At 42.5% G+C, this 13,696-nt stretch overlaps 1 protein-coding gene across 2 annotated transcripts; it reads left to right on the top strand.

The window, feature by feature from the left end:
- Positions 1–4,720: 4,720 nt before the first annotated feature.
- On the top strand, positions 4,721–13,052 carry CUNH8orf76 (chromosome unknown C8orf76 homolog). 2 transcript variants are annotated; one of them, XM_088148997.1, is made up of 6 exons: positions 4,722–4,901; positions 6,015–6,110; positions 6,623–6,766; positions 8,101–8,600; positions 9,457–9,589; positions 12,497–13,051. In XM_088148997.1, exons 1-6 carry the CDS (start codon positions 4,791–4,793, stop codon positions 12,656–12,658), a joined length of 1,146 nt encoding a protein of 381 aa, XP_088005123.1. In that variant the 5' UTR covers positions 4,722–4,790; the 3' UTR covers positions 12,659–13,051. The 2 variants fall into 2 exon arrangements, with proteins under 2 accessions (XP_088005125.1, XP_088005123.1); XM_088148999.1 differs by lacking the exon at positions 6,623–6,766 and having other exon boundaries at positions 4,721–4,901; positions 12,497–13,052.
- The last annotated feature ends 644 nt before the right edge of the window (positions 13,053–13,696 follow it).

Here is a 13,696-nt window from a genome sequence, read left to right on the forward strand (position 1 = left end):
AGATTAACATCAGCAGATTTCAAACACACTTGGAGGTCCTGATTCCTAACCCTTGAGTAACTTGCTAGCAGGATTCAGGCTCTATGTGGAAGTGAGAAACTTAGCTTCCCACCCCCCCCCTTCAAGGGTCATATTCCCTTACGGAGTAATCTATATGGGAGCCCATAGGGTGGGTGAGGCTTAAGCAACAAGTAGGCGAAAAGTGGGCAGAGACATCCATTCTGTAATAGCTTGTTTTTATTCCCAAGCTGCAGAGAAGGAATAGATAGCTCTCATCAGAGATCAGAACTCATGTCTTGCAAAAATAAAGGTGGGATAAGATCTGTCCCCTCCCAATGCTGCACTCATCACCGTGGTAACGGAGTCCATCCCCCTTGCTGTTGGTCATCCTCTTCTTCTCTTTCCTTCCACCTTTCCCAGCATTAGAGCCTTCTCCAGAGAGCTAGATCTTTGTATAAAATGTCTGAAGTAGGATAATTTGAGCCTGGTCATTTGTGCCTCGAGGGAGAACTCTGGGTTGATTTGTCCGATGATCCATTGGATGATATAATAATAAAAAAGCAAAGATAGTACCAATAGTAATAGGTGCCTTGGGTACAATCCCAAAACATCTGGAGCTGAACACCATCAGCATTGACAAAATCACCATTAGTCAATTGCAAAAGGCAGCTTGACTTGGAACAGTTTATATCCTGCAACGATACCTTTAACACTATCAAATCAACATCTGCCTATCCCAGGTCCTTGGGAAGGACACGATAGGTGGATAAAACTGAAATCCAGTCTAAATATCTGGATGACTGTGCGACCAACCATAATAAGGTTTTGGTTTGGTTCTGCAATGACTGAACTGGAAGGCCAACATTATTCTGTAACTATACCTTTGAAAAGTATACCTTTTTAAAATGTATTTATGTTTATTAAGAATTTTACATTAAAGAAAAATCTAAAGAAAAAGAAAGAAAAGCAAGAAAAAAGGTGCAAGAAAAGAAACTAAAGTTATGAAATGTAATGACTTCCAACCTTCTCTACAACAGATAATTACAATCTTATAATCTTTCCTCCCTCTTAGATGTTATACAAATCCCTTCAGCCCCTCACTTAGTCCACATCTTTTTAAATCCTCGAATCATGAATCCATTTTTTCTTGTTTCAGCAAACAGTCCATATAAGGTTTCTAGTCTTTCAAAAAAGTTTTTGTTTTTTTCTCTGACCAAACAGATCAGCGTTGCCATCTCAGCAAATTCTGACATTTTCACAATCCACTCCTCCACTGTGGGGATTTCATTGTTCTTCCATTTTTGAGAAAATTATACCTTGTAGCGATGCCAAAGAATAAACTATGTATGTTGAGCTGTCCTCCTTCAGGGTTGGGAACAATTTGGCCACAAAGCAGTTGTGGTGTCCCCCCAGCTCACCTACCTTAAAAGATTCTTTTAATTAAAAAATATATAAGCGTATCACCTTTCCTCTCCCATTTTATTTGCAGCAAATTGACCATAGGGCCCTTCAATGTTCTCATTGAGATGGGGGTGAGCAATTGGGGGACTTGCTGGCTTTTCAGTCAGTTTTGTGCCTTGTCATGCCTCCAACAGCAGCCATTCCTTTAAATAAACAAGTCTTCCATGACCACCATTTTTAGAAGCATGTTCATCATACGCTCTCAAAATTCCACTCAAAAAGATTGCCTGCCAGACACAAAATGTTATGGATTCTGATTCTAAAAGGAAGTCAAAATTGGTTGGTAAAAGAAGAATGTCTTGGAACATGGACTTTAATCGACCTCTAACATAGAAAGTCTAAGGTAGGCCAGTCAATAAACATTTTAGTTAAATGAGGACCCATGTTAATTGGTCATGGTTAAGACAGCCACTTGTCTTTGACGTTGTCTTGGCTCTATCATGTGATTCAAGTTATTCTTCTAGGGGTGCCATTGTAACAATGATCGATAACTTGTTAAGGGCCCTTTCTCACAGCCAAGGGCTATCCACCAGTCCTTAAACCAGCAAAAAACTATACTTTCACAAAATTTGCTATCCTCCCCCTGCATCCCTATACAAATAGTGCTGCCCATATGTGTGGTATAAGGATGGTTTAAGGATGGGGATTGTTGAATTTCCCCAGCTTTGTTTTCCTTCCTTCTGATCAAGTATCACCAGCTGGTGAGAAAACATCCACCGATCATACTTGGGTATTAATATGGATTGAAGTTGGGGCTGCGAAGGAGGCAGGTTTTGACAAATGGCTAGATCAGCAGGTTGGGCCAACTGTCAAAACTCATTCTGTTTTCATGCAAGTGTTTTGTTTGGCTGTATCCAAACAGAGTCTGACTCTTGATTGTTGGGACTCTTTTGGACACGGGTCTAGCCCTATTCCAGAAGAGCAGTAAACCTGTGTTCAAAAGCAGTCTGAGTCTGAGTTAACAGAGAACTGGCATGGTGAAGCAGCCCCTGCCATCTCTGTTGCCCTGTTCAAATTTCTGAGCTGAGGATTGGTCAGAGATTTGTCAGGTGCAGGGAGAGAGTCCAGTTTGAAATCACCAGAGTCTTCTGCTGCAGAAAATGGAGTAGATTTGGAAGTCCAAGGACTTGTCAGCCTTGCTAGATGGACCAGACAGGAAACACGGCCAGATGAGTTAATTCTACTTTATTGTAAGGTTACATTAACAAAATGTTGCAAGTCTGAAACTACATGTCTCCCCCCGTCCCCTTTACAGCCCAAGAAACTAGGGAGGGTCAGCCGCCTTTTATCTGACCGTTCCCTTGGCTGCATCTCCTTGCTGTCTCCCAAGGTCATTCCCACATACCATTACAATGCTGGTGAAGCCTGCCAGATGGTATCCATGGTAAATCCTATGTTGGGATAAGGGTTATACTACTTGAACAACTATGACACTGAGTATGAGTTAAGGTTGTTTAGGTACATGATGGAGATCTGAAGAAAGATCCTTGTACTGAGGCCTTGGAAAATTGCATATTTATTTGAAATGTAACTGGTCACTTAAAGAGCATGAGTGATTTAGAATCCTTTCATTGGGTGATGGCCATGGTATGGACAACTTTTAAGACATTTTCATGTTAATTTAAAAACAGTGTAAAATTTAATAATTCCAAGCTGAAGGACAAGCCAACTTTTGGATCACGCAGATTAAAAATATCTAGAGAAGCCATCCGCCTCTCTTGTAAACCCCTTATTCATTCACAAGAAGTGAGAAGCGTTTGATGATTAATGGGGATTTCATATAAAACTTGGCTTTAGAACGAACTCTTCTGCCTGAAGAATATTTCATTTTCTTTGCTTTCAAGACTGTTCTGCAATAAAAGATCTTCTCTTTTCAGAGTGATGAAAGATTTTGGTTCCTTTAAAAATGGCTTTCTTCCCAACTTTGGGGAGGAAAACTCCACAAAAACTGTAATTACACAAATAAATAAGTAAATGAATAAAAAATAAAAATGGGCCTGTTTTCTTGTAAAATCAAGGGAAAAAATACATATCTAATGCTTTTTGGTAAGATTGCCAATCAATGTGGGTACATTTTGACTATGTCCAAAGCCCAGTAAAGCTTTGATCCCAAGCTCACTCGCTTTATTCTATGCAACCTAGGTGGTTTAATCTGATCTAATCTGAAAGACTATCTTGCAAGCCAACATACTTTGCTTACATCTCATGACTAGCAGATATGATGCAGTGTACTGACTTACTTGGGATTGACATACTTAGCTAATGCCAGTGATTTTTAACAAGCTGAATTTCTTGACACATTAAAAAAAAAATGAGATAGATTGAAACCAGCTTTAAAAGAAAATACTCTTACATAAATCTAAACAACTAGCAATTTAAAACCTATTTTACTGAAAAGGTGCAGCACATTTTTCCACTCCCATGTAGTCCAAAAATTTTTTTAAATCCTCCTGTCAGATTTGGATTCACCTGCATTTGCTTATCACCAAATTAGGTTGCTACCGTGTCTTGCCTGGGGCTAAGCTAAAACATTTCGTTTCAGAAGGGTTTTATTTCTGAAACGGAGGCTTTACAAGCCAATTCTTAGCATGCTTTCTTCTGGCCAGAAATATTTTGCAACAGAAAAATCCAGTCCCTTATCTGAGAAGGACAGTAGTTTACTTTAGGGTCTCCAGATCAGCAGTGATTTCACATGAGATGCTGGTCAAGAGCAGCAACTGTATAGGAGGGAGCCTATCACGTTTCACCCAGTCACATTTTAGTTACCCTGTTGTGCCAACTTAACCACTGTGTTAAGTCAGTGTTTTTTACCGATGGCAACTTTAAGATGTGTGGACTTCAACTCCCAGAATTCCCCAGCCAGCATGCTGGCTGGGGAATTCTGGGAGTTGAAGTCCACACAACTGAAAGTTGCCAAGGTTGAAAAATACTGGATTAAGTTATAGCACAGCTTGCTATGCAAGCCGGGTCAACTGAGTCAATTACAGTGAAGTGAACTACAGGTTAGCAGGTTGCATGAATTCGTGATCTCCCCGATGTTATGGGCTCAGCCAATGTGGGAACGGCAGCACAGCCACCTCAGAAGGCCATCGCTTCCCAACGCATTGTTCTGCAGGAATAGGTCTCCTTTCCCCTTCGGGAAAGAACTTCTAAAGCGAACTCGGAAACTCGAAGCAGCGGATGAGTCGCTACCGCCGAGTAGTATTCCTAAGTCTACGACAGCATCGTTTGGCTTGAGACGATCTAGCCGAGGTTGTGGGCGTCGTCTATTATCCGGGGAGCCGCTCTAGCAGCGAAGCCTCCGGGGTTGTCGCTCACCGGCGTCGGGGATGGCGCTGCCCTTTGCCTTCGAGGAGTCGGTCTTCGAGGAGGGCGGCGAGGCGTCCCGGGGTCGCGGCCCTCTTGCTTCCCCCTACAGCGCCCGGCGCTGCGAGCCCGAGGTGAGGGGGGCAAGTCCACGGACACTCGTGTCTTCAGACCCGCGTGTTGCGGCTCGGGCGTGCAGTACGGGTTGGAGGAAGGATATTGCACTCTGCACATGATCGGAGGCAAGCTAGCCCGCAGGAACTGAGCGGAAGATGGGGGTGGATTTCATTTAGTGTTGGGGGGGCATTGCCCCACTTAGATGGCCGCCCCAATCCTTGAAAATCTGAACAAGGTGGGATTTAGTGCTGTTATTATTTATCACGTCAATGCCTGCTGAAATCAAAGCAGGCTGTTGGAGGTTGGTTCCTGGAGAGGAGACCACCAGGACAGCCCAGGGAAGCTCCCAATCCCGGCAGCAATTTAAAAGTGAGAGTTCCTGCAGTGTTCTTCAGGATGCCTTTTCAATAATAATAACAACAACAACAACAAAACAACAACAATAATAATAATAATAATATTTTTATCCTGCCTTTACAAATAAATAAATAACTCAAGGCAGTGAATGCACCTATTAGTCCTGCCTCCCTATTTTCCCCACTACAACAACCCTGTGAGGTGGGCTGGACTGAGAGAGAGTGACTGGCCCAAAGTCACCCAACAGGCTTTCATGTGTAAGGCAGGACTAGAACTCACAGCCTCCTGATTCCTAGGCCAGCTACTTATAACCGCTACACCAGACTGGCTCTCAATTATCTAGTCTATCCTGGGATCTCCTGGTGGTCTCCTCTCTGGGCACTGGCCTCCAACAGTCTGTCAATGGTGACACCAGGAGTTGAACTCCACTCAAAGGAGCCTGTACTTCTTTGGGGGTGGAGGGGGGGGATCCAATTCTGTAGTTATGGGATAGAAGGGAAGAGGAGTGAGGGCACTGTGGTGGTCTTGCCCAGTTGGAGGTCCTGGTACAGCAACTCCTGGGATTCTCCGCCAGCATTCTGGGAGGTTCAGACCAAACCCTTTTGTGAGGGGCATTGGTTGGGGGAGATTGTAGGAACTAACACTAAAACCCCCTGGGTGTTTAAGGGAGACTGTCTAAACTTTGGGTTTAACTTTTACAATGCAGATACTGGAATTCCTTTGTAGCAATACAACAAACTGCCTCTCTCCCCCCACCCCCCGCCCCTTGCCAGTGGTTTTGTGAGCAGGTGAACTGCCAGGATGATCTCGAGAGGGTCAACGTAAGAAAGTTCAGAGGAGATCTGGCCTATAAGCAGCAAGAATTCCAGGTATTTTCATGGTTGCCCTGCATGCGTGAACCGGCCTTGTAAAACTGGCGCAAATTCCCAGCCAACTTGTTGAAGATCTATCAGTTGTAGTCCATCGCAACCCAGGTTCAGCAAGGTTATTTTATATATTCCTGAAACAATCTGTCTGGTTGCTTTTGTTTCAGCTTTGCCTCCTTAATTGCAGACGTGCGGAAAATAAGGAAAATGAAATTCTGGGAAAGCCAGCACGTCCCCTGGGTGCCCGATTGGGGATTAATAGCCCAGTTCTATGAAAAAGAGCCTGTTTTGAGTCTGATGGGACTTAAAGTCAAGAAAGCATTTATTTGTTTGTTTGTCAGTCAAATTTGGACACTGCCCATCTCATGAGAAAGTGACTCTGGGCAGTATCCGTGTGATGCTCGGGTTTACTTTTAATCGCATACGGTTGCTACCTGATGTTGAATAGTTTGGCACATATTGCAGCCCCCTCACACTTTTGGAGTGACACTAAGGTTTGGCAAATCTAATTTCAGAAGGCTCTTCAGGAGTATTCCAGTTGTCTTGCACTTGTACCTCCCAGTAATACTGCCATGAGAAGAGATTTAAAAGAGAGCCAAGCCCGCTGTTTAGCTCATCTGGGGAAACATGAGGAAGCCTTGAGAATTGCAGAAAACCTGGTTGGTACTTTTCCAAGTGTCTTTCTCTTTATAGCCTGGATCCTCAACATAGCGCTCACAGATGTCAGTATATCTGGGGTTATTTCTTTTCATGCCTGTCATGTCCCATTTGGTTTTTTTTTTAAAGATTATTTTTAATTAAAAATAAATAAATGGGAAACTAGCATGCTGTCACGTAAACTGCTAGCATCAAGCATAATCTTTATTTTCAAGAATGCTTCTGGACCCACATGGACACCGGAGACATTCTTGGAAAATAAAAATGATAGAATGATATCACCTTGTTTTTTATTTGGGAGTAAAAAAAAAAGAAAAAGCTGAGAAAAAAATAAAGCTGAGGCAGCTGAGAGTCGAGGGAAGTAAAATGTTTCAAAATGGAAATGTTTTCTGCTGGAAACACCTCCTTTCAAGTTTGAAAGGAGCTGTTCTGGTCTCACAAGACGTGTGAGCTTGGAATATTTCTGATATTCAGCCTGTTCTGAACTCAGAGTATTTCAAAATCACTAGTTTGTCTTCTGATGATCTTATGACCAGCTAGACCTATCATGGAAACTGTTTCAAAAAGCAGCCTTCATTATGCACTTAAAATTGTAAACATACACCTCATTCTTGAAAGCTGGTCTGGTGTAATGGGCAGAGTGCACTGGGAAGACCCGAGTTCTAATCCAGCCATAGGCATGTAAGCCACCCGAGTGTCTTTGGGCCAATCTCTCTCTCTCACCCCAACCCACTTCACAGGGTGGTTGTTGCTGGCGAAAATGGGAGGAGGGAGTGCTCTGAATGCCACCTTGTGCTCTTGGCAAAAAGACAGGATAATAAGTGAATGTTGGGGGTGCAGCATTCTAGCCTGCAAGGATTCCATCAGTACCCAATTCTCTGCCACTTTCTCGACTTTGTCTCCTACAAAATCCATCCATCCATCTACTGCCACTGTACTCACTGGATCAAGATGGGAGACAATCTCCATTGACAGGAAGAGAAATCACTCCGGTGTGTGTTGCACCAAACAGCTTGCCGTACAGCAGAATATACCGTCTGGGTTGTTTGTGGAATAGCTTCAAAGCATTGTGTTGAAATCTATGTGTTAATTTTTTAGATTACCATTAAATGTTGTCATTTCCAGAGATTTGGGTAAGAAGTCATTAGAGCAGCGTTTCTCAACCTTGGCCGCTTGAAGATGTGTGGACTTCAACTCCCAGAATTCCCCAGCCAGCCATGCTGGCTGGGGAATTCTGGGAGTTGAAGTCCACACATCTTCAAGCGGCCAAGGTTGAGAAACGGTGCATTAGAGCATTCACTTTATTCTCCCTTCATCCCTTTTTCTTTCTTTCCAGAGAAACGGGGCAACGAATACCGACCATGTAACAGCTGTTCTTAATCTGCAGTATGCCATTTATTGCCTTCTGGAGGATATTGAGGAAATAATTGGGTGCTTACAAAGATTGATCTCGTTGCACCCATTTCATCCACAGACCTGGACTTTGCTTGCTGAAGCTTACATGGGTTTGTTGCACTTTCCAGCCCCCTTGTCTGGGACTGAAGCTGGCGCGTCGCAAGGGGATGGCTTCATTGCACGCCGTTGCCTCCGCGTGTCATCAAAAGAGGCCAGTTTTCTGGGTCATCCAAGCCAGAGCCGGAGGGAGGATGATCCGTTGTCGTGTTCTGTCCACCAAAACAACAACTTTGGGTCTTGTGTGGAATGCCAAAATGGGCAGAGACCTATTTGCACCCTGGGAAATTCAGGGCCGCGACCCATAATGAAGAGAGCTTCCATGGGGCAGCGAAGGTTGAATGATATTTGTATCTATTCATGTGCCTCCTTCATTAGAGCAAGGTGCTCTCCTTTCATATATTTATTTGCATATAAAGTACTTTGCGGTTCTCACAAGAGTCGAGAGATCTACGATCAGGTCTTCTCCCACCCTCCCCGGCCACCGAAAAGACAGCTAGTGGGGAGGAGGTCCACTAATCAACACAGAATCCTGGTTTATTGCAGCGTGCTCAGATTCAGTGGGCTCTAGCAAACTCATGGTTTAGGAGGAGGTTGTTTTGAAACGGACCAAAGCTGATGAATTCCAGGTTTAGATGAAACAAGAGACCAAATTTAATATTTCAAAAATGCCTGTGTCCAAAGGTTCATGGAACATCAAGCCCGATTTAGCTTTATTTATTTAATTTATATGCTGCCCATCTCCCCAAGGAACTCTGGGTGGCTAACAGAAATCAAAACAAGCTGACTATACAGATCCATTCAAAAGAACCTGGGTCAAGGATCCTGAAAGTCCTATTGTCAGCTCATCAAACGAGCCACTTCCACACCAGAACTCCCTCGGCATCCAGGCCCCACTGCTGGCGGGGGGGGGGGGCGGGGAGCCAGGTCTTCACAGCCTTCTGGAAACCCAACAATGACGCTGATGTGCAAACTGGGGTGTTGCATTGACAACCTATCCTAAATTGTGGTTTGTTCAGCGGCATAGTTTTGCACGTGAAGACAGCCCATGTTTGGATGTTAATCTAAGCCATTTCAAAGATTCACTCGGCTGATACATTTCTAAACCCATAGCTCAGTTTGAAAACACTTTTACCCCTTTGATGGGAAATGACCCTGTGAAGCAAAAAAGGGAAACTTTAAGTCTAAGCTATTGTCATATGCTGGTTTTTGACTGTTTGGTTTACTTTTTTGTTTCTAGGCGTTTGTTTCAGCTTATGCAGTTGACTCAGTCTTCCTTTGCTTTAGAGAGTAACCTGAAAACGCAACAGGAAATTGAAGACAAAGTTCGGTCTTTTGGACTGGAGGCAGATCTCTTGTCCTTGATGGCCGAGGTCAGTCACACTTCAACACGGCCCTATGTCAATATTCTCTGTTAAGTATGAGTGGTGAAGTAAGAAATAACGTCCAACAATTTGCAAATGGCTGCTTTACTTTTCTTTTTTCATTAGCCATTAAGAAGAATAAGGTGGTGGTGGTAGTCACGCAAGGGAATGCCTGCTCAAAAATGTCAGAAGCTGGGTAGAATTTTAGAATTAGGGTTACCATCTACCCTAGAGGTCATCTAGTCTATTACCCCCAGCGCAGGAATTCTGTAATTACAGGACCCATTAAGATGTCCTCTGTCTCTGCTTAAATATCTTCAGTGAAAGATAGCTTAGCAAATCATGAGTCAGGCGTCCGTTCCAGGGTTGAATCAGAACCTCTCTGGTTTGGGGTATTCCTGAACTGTATTAAACCATCCTGGATCATTAACATAAACAAGTATACTCCCTTGTCCCTTGTCCCATATAAACCCTTAACAAAGGCCAGCAGTTTTTTCTGCTTAAGGGTTGCATGAACTACGCCACCCTTTCCAGTTAACATTAACCAAATTAGAAATCTACTAGTAGCTGTAATTTCAGAGTATTAATCCTGCTTCTTTCTTTAACTCTGCCAATATCCAACTCTGTCTCAGTTTGAAGTGAGAGAAGGGACAGAAGTTAACAAAGCATACGCAGAGTATTTTTTCTGAGACTCTTAAAAAAAAAATAACAGTATGCTGCAAAATAGCGATTAAAAGTGGCAGTGAACACGGACAGTGTAATTAAACAATATTAATCATATAAACTTTATTTACAATTCTGTATGCTTTCATTGGAAAGCAAATGTATGTTTGCAGGTGCATGATGTACAGTGGGGCAAAAAAGTATTTAGCCACCAATTGTGCAAGTTCTCCCACTTAAAAAGATGAGAGAGGCCTGTAATTTTCATCATAGGTATATCTCAACTATGAGATATGTGATTTTCTGGATTTTTCCCCCCATTTTGTCTCTCATAGTTGAGGTATACCTATGATGAAAATTACAGGCCTCTCTCATCTTTTTAAGTGGGAGAACTTGCACAATTGGTGGCTGACTAAATACTTTTTTGCCCCACTGTATAAATAGGAGAGCAACATAGTTTATAGACACCATAAGTGGTGACATTAAACAAATCTCAAATTTTATGAAGAATTATTTTATCTTATACCTTTTCAGTCCCCCTGAAAAGATTCAACCCTTCATAGTTTTTATCCATATTGAATATCTTTTATTTACCCCTATTGAAATTTACCCCCATTGAAAATCTTTTAGCCAGTTTATAGGTGCTTTTTTCATGAGGAAAACCCATTTTTGTAGTGGAAAAATGCTTTGTGGAACACGTTATAATGTCTGTGTATTTATTTGCAGTTAAGTGTTAAGAATTGAAAGAAGGCAAAAAAAAGCAACATGTTATTTATTGGCACAAAACTAGTTTTAACCTCCCATGCGTCCCAAAACAAGTCTCTTTTTCTTAGTGCTTATTCTCCATCATGGTTAACAGCATGGCAAGTTAAGCATTCAGTTAACCATTTTTTTGACAACAGTTTCAAGTTCCATTTAGTAAAGTGGTGAATAAGATGAGAACTCAAGGCTTCGGGAACCTAGATCTCTCCCAGTTCATCATATTATAATTATAAGGTGACAGAAAGGGCAAATTACTAAATTACTGCATTACTAGACAATCGTAGTAACAATTTTAAATTTTAATTAAACGTGACATGAATTATTGTCCAGGCCTCATCCACTAGAGCAGCGTTTCTCACCTTGGCAACTTGAAGATGTATGGACTTCAACTCCCGGAATGGCTGGGGAATTCTGGGAGTTGAAGTCCACCTATCTTAAAGTTGCTGAGGTTGAGAAACATTGCTCTAAAGGTTTGTAAAACAGAGTCATTTCAAGATCAGAACGCTTCCAATAAGGCTGGAAAAGCCTGAGAATTTCCTGTGAGGTTGGACAGATCATTTTGCAGTCAAAACAGCTCTTTCAAAGTCAACTTAAATAGTACAATCAGCCATCCCCTGCTTTGGAGAACTAGCCCACAGCACATCCAGGGCCAGCTGTGGCTCTTGGCTCAGAAAAAGCTGTGCCTTCCTGGCTTAATAGTCACCAGAATTGACCATCACAGCACATTTGCATGAGTACAAAGGCATAGAAAGTTGCACATGATCTGTGAATTCAGGGCAGCTCTTAAACCATTTGTGTTCTCTTACCCATTTCTAGTCTGTTATTGAAAGACTGTGTCCAGTTAAAATGCAGGACTAGGATTGGGGAGATGCAGGATTGGGTATACTGTCAGCCATGGAAAGTCACTGAATATGATTTGTGGCTGTTTCTCTCTCTCTCAGATATTTATGAACTGTGTCTCTATTTTTTATTGTTCTTACTCTTTTTTTAATTGTTTCCAGAGTTGTTTGGAGGCAGATGGTCTCTAAATTGTATTAAATAAATACATAAATTTTAGCCCAGCCTAGACCACAGGAACATTATGGGGATAAAATAAAGGAATAGCCCTATGCCAAGTGCCTTGAATGCCTGTGAAAAGGGCAGGCTATAAATCTAAGTACTATTGCTGATAATAATGTAAGAACAGCGACAAAGCGCCTACTGGAACAATGTGGATTTTAAATCATTATGTTCTTTGAAATATGATCAGTATTTTGTGGGTTCTGGGAGGATGGTTGAAAGCTGCCCCTTATCAGATTTAATCTGTTTGCTTATTAATCTCAATATTGCCTGCTCTGATTGGCAGCAATTTCATTACTGGACTTTATTAACTTGTTATTTTTGTGTGCTGAACATTTGCTCCAGCATGAAGCTAGGGTTTGGTTCTTTTCTGAATGTTTTTTAAGCTGGGGTGAAACTGAAACTTGTGCTTCCCGCATATTCATTTCCTTGCAGGCTATGGGAGAAGATCTTGTCCGGGAAAAGCTGAAAGAGGATGCTCAGGAAGAGGTGCAATGCTTATCTGCTGCAACCTTGACATCCATCATGACCGTGTCGGCTGTGGAGTTTGAGAGAAAATGGTTCCAGAAGCTCAGCGGCTTCTCTGCACTGCACTGAGGCTCTTGTTCGGTGTTTTGGCTGTTTATCTCCTCTGTTGAAAGCCCTTCTGTAGAAGTGGCTTAAAGATCTCCATGGTGGGCCACCAGTGTTTCAGCTTGCCAAGGGAACATGTGAACAGGAATTCAGGTGTCCACTGTAGACCATGCAGTTCTCTCCAGTATTTTTACTACTGGAAAGGATGACCCACTTCTTTTGAAAAGCAGCTTAACATCTGGCCCTTCTCATATCTGTTTTTGCCAGCCGTGGTGCCCTCACTGTTTCTCAAAGAACCTTGACCACCATGTGTCTAAATATCCGGGAGCATGTATAGCTCTGTTCAATAGACCTTTAATTCATCATCATTGGAAAACTTTTAGGACACAGAAAATAAGGCTTTTTTAAATCAGTGTTACTGCTTTGGAAGTGGTACACTAATATTTTTAATGAATAATAAAATTAAAATGTAAAAACAGTTGGAGACTTGACAGAGTGGGGCAGGCTGCCCCTGAGTAGATAGCCCTGCAGGTTACTTGAGTTTAATCCATACAAGCCTTTATAGCCCAAAGCGCTGCCGTCTCTGGACCGGCCATTTCCCCTGGCTCTGCCCACATAATTGCCTTTTCCATACTTGGTAGGTCTTGTTGGTACAGTAGCAAAGGAGATCTCACTTCCTGCTGTTCTTACCCATTTGAGAATAGACTGTGGCTCCTCTTTCAGGTAGGGCTTCTGTGCTGCATCCCAGGTGTGGAGATACGTTGGCTCACTGCTGTCAAGAAACTATGTTCCGACTGAAGGGATCAAGGATCATTACTCTGGCTTGATCCACTCTGTCATTTGCATACTGTAGTACAGGTCCCATGAATTCCTCTTGATACACTGATTTTGACGGTGAGCAAGAGATCCACTTCCCTCTTCCTCCAAGGCTTTGTGATAGGATTGGAAGCCACCACCTAAAAGGACATCTACACCCTGGTTGGGGCTAAAATCCAGTTTTGCCAGTTTGAGGAATTCTTAACTACCTCCGTCCATTATCGCGGTATATCTTGACCTATTCAT

Source organism: Python bivittatus, unplaced genomic scaffold (genome assembly GCF_059951505.1).
Source record: "Python bivittatus isolate LINGU-HERP-01145 unplaced genomic scaffold, Pbiv_v1 ctg000590_np1212, whole genome shotgun sequence".
NCBI classification, from domain to species: domain Eukaryota; kingdom Metazoa; phylum Chordata; class Lepidosauria; order Squamata; family Pythonidae; genus Python; species Python bivittatus.

Excerpts from the sequence above, each read along its gene's own strand:
- CUNH8orf76 (XM_088148997.1), top strand. The coding sequence starts at position 4,791 with ATGGCGCTGCCCTTTGCCTTCGAGGAGTCGGTCTTCGAGGAGGGCGGC. Across the intron at positions 4,902-6,014 it reads CCCGGCGCTGCGAGCCCGAG|TGGTTTTGTGAGCAGGTGAA; the intron begins GTGAGGGGGGCA and ends GCCCCTTGCCAG. Across the intron at positions 6,767-8,100 it reads TGAGAATTGCAGAAAACCTG|AGAAACGGGGCAACGAATAC; the intron begins GTTGGTACTTTT and ends CTTTCTTTCCAG.